The 3,990-nt window shown below is 56.0% G+C and overlaps 1 protein-coding gene across 1 annotated transcript in view; it reads left to right on the forward strand.

Annotated features, from left to right (window-relative positions):
- Phldb3 (pleckstrin homology-like domain, family B, member 3) overlaps nucleotides 1–3,990 on the forward strand; it is a 15,834-nt gene that overhangs the window by 6,668 nt on the left and 5,176 nt on the right. The window contains exons 4-8 of the mRNA XM_013032607.1: nucleotides 751–879; nucleotides 1,002–1,163; nucleotides 2,564–2,674; nucleotides 2,833–2,916; nucleotides 3,140–3,250. Of these exons, the coding sequence (XP_012888061.1) occupies nucleotides 751–879; nucleotides 1,002–1,163; nucleotides 2,564–2,674; nucleotides 2,833–2,916; nucleotides 3,140–3,250 (597 nt within the window). The remainder of the gene's footprint in view (nucleotides 1–750; nucleotides 880–1,001; nucleotides 1,164–2,563; nucleotides 2,675–2,832; nucleotides 2,917–3,139; nucleotides 3,251–3,990) is intronic.

Below are 3,990 nucleotides of genomic sequence, written 5' to 3' on the forward strand. Positions count from 1 at the left end.
GCTAGCCTTGAGCTGAAGAGCTGAGGGACAGCGCTCAGGCCCAGAGTTCAGGCCCCATGACGGGACCCAAAAAAAACAAAAACATGAGCTAGAGGGAGGCTGAAAGGCCAGGGCAAGAGAGGCCCAGAGGCCAGGGAAGGGAGCCAGTAGGCTCTGGAAGGAGAGGAGACCCAGGCAGGCATGCAGGGCAGGGTCCTGGACTCTGGTGTGGTAACTAGGACAGGGAGATGACAATATGGACAAGAGAATGGCTGAGGATAACTTGATCTGGTGAATGAGAAAGAGCCGGACGGTCTGAGGGAGGAAGCCTGGGGCCTGGACCCCTGGCTCTGAGGGAGGAGGGCTGTTTGCTTGGTGCCTTCTCTAGGACACTTGTGTGGATCCGTCAGGGTCCCGGTTATCCTGGCGCCATGCTGTAGCTGGGAGTGTGATCTGGGGCCTCCCAGCTGGGTGACTGGGGTCCTGCCCTGAGCACAGGCTGAGGCACACAGCATGGCCGTAGTTCCATTTCTTTTGGCCGGTCATGGGGCTCGAACTCTGGGCGCTGTCCCTCAGCTCTTCAGCTCAAGGTGAGCACTCTATCACTTGAACCACAGTGCCACTTACGGTTTTCTGAGTGGTTTATTGGAGATAAAAAGTCTCACAGACTTTCCTGCCCAGGCTGGCTTTGAACTGGGATCCTCAGATCTCAGCCTCCTGAGTCGCTAGGATGACAGGCGTGAGCCCCCGGCATGACCATGGTTCTTGCAGGAGCAGAGGCGGCTGCACCAGGAGCGGGAGCGGGTGGAGCATCTTCGCCAGAGACTCCGGGATGCTGAGGGGCAGCTCGATTCCCAGCCTGAGGACCAGCGGGAGCGCTTTCTGCATGGGGTACAAGAGGTGAGAATCTCCCAGAGATGAGGGTGTCCCAACCCCGCCTCCCTCAGACCCAGGCATCCAGGAGTCCTGGCCCCGCCCACTGCTTCCCTGGGCTCCAGCATCCGGGCCTCTGTCCACCACAGATGAGGGAGCAGCTGGATGTGGCCCAGCGGGCCTATGAGGATCTGGAGTTCCAGCAGCTGGAGCGCGAGAGCCGGCAGGAGGAGGAGGACAGAGATGGCCCTGGGGCCTCAGTGTCAGACCCCAAGGTCCAGGAGCTCCAGGCCAGCGTGGCGCAACACAGGGTGAGCCCAGGGCACTGTCCCGCCCCGTCCCTGACTATGTCTGCAGCCCACGGCAGCTACTGAGAACTGGCTTGGAATCTTACCACAAGCCCTCCAGGCAGGCCCTGGGTTTTATCTTGTTTTTCTATTTTTGAATATGTGTGTGTGCTCTGCTGGTACTGGAACTTGAACTTAGGGCCTCTTGCTCTTGCTTGGCTTTTTTTTTCCCCCTCAAGGGTGGTGCTCTACCACTTGAACCACAGCTTCACTTCTGGCTTTTGGCTGGTTAATTGGAAACTCTTGTCTTCCTGGGCTTTTCTGCCTGGGCTGACTTCAAACTGAGATCCTCAGATCTTAGCCTTCTGAGTAGCTGGGATTATAGGCATGAGCTAATAGCACCTGGCTTTTTTTTTTTCCTTTTCCTTTCTCCTTCCTCCCTCTCTTCCTTCCTTCCTCCTTGTCTTGACACGGTCTAGCTATGTAGCCCAGACTGGCCTTGAACGCTCCAGCCTCCTGATGCAGTCTTCCCAGTGCAGGAATTACAGGCATGCCCTGACATGCTGGTGTCTGTTTTGTTGTTTTTTGTTTTTTTGGTCGGTCCTGGGACTTGAACTCGGCTTGGGCTCTGTCCCTGCACTCTTCGGCTCAAGGCGAGCGTTCTACTACTTGAGCCACAGCATCACTTTCGGTTTTTCTGGTGGTTTATTGGAGATAAGAGTCTCACAGATGTTTCTGTCCAGGCTGGCTTTGAACCACGATCCTCAGATCTCAGCCTCCTAAGTAGCAAGGATTACAGGCGTGAGCCACCATTGCCTGGCTCTGTTTTGATGTTGGTGGTGGTGGTGGTGTTGGTCATGGGCCCTGACCTCTAGGCCTGGGCACTGTCCCTGAGCTCTTCAGCTCAAGGTGAGTGTTCTACCACTTGAGCCACAGCACCACTTCCAGTTTTATGGTGGCTCATTGGAGATGAGTCTCACAGACTTTCCTGCCCAGGCTGGCTTTGACCAAGATACTCAGATCTCAGCCTCTAAGTAGCTAGGATTACAGGCGTGAGCCACCGGCACCTGGCTGGTGTCTATTTTTATCTTGTCTTCTTTCTCTGCCTTTTCTCTACAGCACTGCCTTTATGCATCTTTCCTGGTCACGATGCTATGGTTTTATCCGGGCATTTGTTTGCTCTCTCTCTTCTCGCTTCTTTCTTCTCCGTAAGTCTCTGCCTTCCTGGATCTCTGCCCTCTATAGCCCATCTTCCATTCCCTAACCTGTCCCAGATCTCTTTGGACACAAAAGAAAAAAGTTTGAAACACAGGACTCATCCCTCCCCCTCCTCCAGTTCCTGCTGTCATTGATTGGGGTGGAGCGAGGTGGTGGGAGGGCAGACTGAGGGGGCAGGTGGGTCACTGGGGCTGGGGCCCCTGCAGCGTCGCATTCAGGTCCTAGAGGAGCAGCTCGGATCGCTGGGGGAGCAGATGGCTGCCGAGAGCCGGGGGCTGAGCCGGAAGAAGGAGGAGGCCCTCCAGGCCCTGACGCAGGTACATTTCCCCAGACACCTGTCCTCCATCCTCCCTTGCTGTGGGCCTTCCCCCAGCCGCCCCCCCCACCCCCATATTTCCTGGCTTCAGGAAAAGCCACAGGGGTGGAGGGGGGTGGCCCTCGCTCACTGTCACATGGTGGGCCATGGGGTTTGTAGGAGCGGAGTCGACTGTTTGAGCTCAGCAGCCTGCATGAGACGCCCGGAGGTGACTTCTCAGAGCCCAGCCAAGCCCTCACCAAGGTATCATGTGCCAAGAGCCTCCTCCCTCAGACCCAGAGGCCCAGCCTCTTCCCTCAGACCCAGGGGTCTAGGCCCCAGCTTCCTTGGAACCAAGCCTTGGTTTCTTCATTTGAGATCTGGGTTGCCAGTAGAAGCAGGGACCCAAGCATCTGGGCACTGCCAGTTCCTCCCCACCCCCACCCCCACCCCCCAATGCCCGGGTCTCCCCTTCACCTCTCTCCAGCTCCTGTTCACCCAGAAGACTGACCGCCAACTGCTGGTGCTGCAGGACCCCGCCGCCGCCGCCACCGCCGCTGCCTCTTCCTGTCTCTTCTCCGTCCACAGCTCCCTGCAGGTGCCTGGAAGCCACTGGTTTTTCCCATGAGGCTCTCTGGTCAGTGGGGTGGTTGGGGGTGCTGAGAGCAGAGCCCCAGGGCCCAGGCTGCTGGTGGTTTTCTCTGGCTGGTTCATTGCAGACAAGTCTCAGGGACTTTCCTGCCTGGGCTGGCTTCCAATGTCCAGCTTCAGATCTCAGTCTCCTGAGAAGCTGGGATTACAGGCGTGAGCTACCCACATCTAGCCTGCACTGGCTAGTTTTGAGATTGGGTTTTGCTTCTTGCCCAGGCATGTGCCTGAACTGTAATCCTCCTGTTGTAGGCCTGTCTTCATAGCTGGAATGTCAGCATACATTCCCATTCCAACCCCAGCAGCGTCTTTTGTTAAGATGGATTCTAATGGATGTTTCTTGCCAAGGCTTGGTCCTAAACCTCGATCCTCCCAATCTTAACCTCCTAAGTAGCTAGTATTACAGGTGTGAGCCACCAGCACTGACTTTGCTCATATGTTCATCTTCCCAAACTTTCCTTTCTAAAATGGGGAGTCTCATGGCAGTTGGAATTGGGGTTGAGTGGTAGGGTGTTTGCCTAGTATTCAAGAGGCCCTAGGTTTCATACCCAGCACTGAAGAAAAACCCAAACCTTCTTCCATAAAAAAATCCTCCAGGGCTGGGAAGGTGGCTCAGTGGTAGAGCGCTTGCCTTGCATGCCTGAGGCCCTGGGTTCGATTCCTCAGCACCACATAAGCAAAAAGAAAAAA

The sequence above is a fragment of the Dipodomys ordii genome, unplaced genomic scaffold, assembly GCF_000151885.1.
Source record: "Dipodomys ordii isolate 6190 unplaced genomic scaffold, Dord_2.0 Scaffold156, whole genome shotgun sequence".
NCBI lineage: Eukaryota > Metazoa > Chordata > Mammalia > Rodentia > Heteromyidae > Dipodomys > Dipodomys ordii.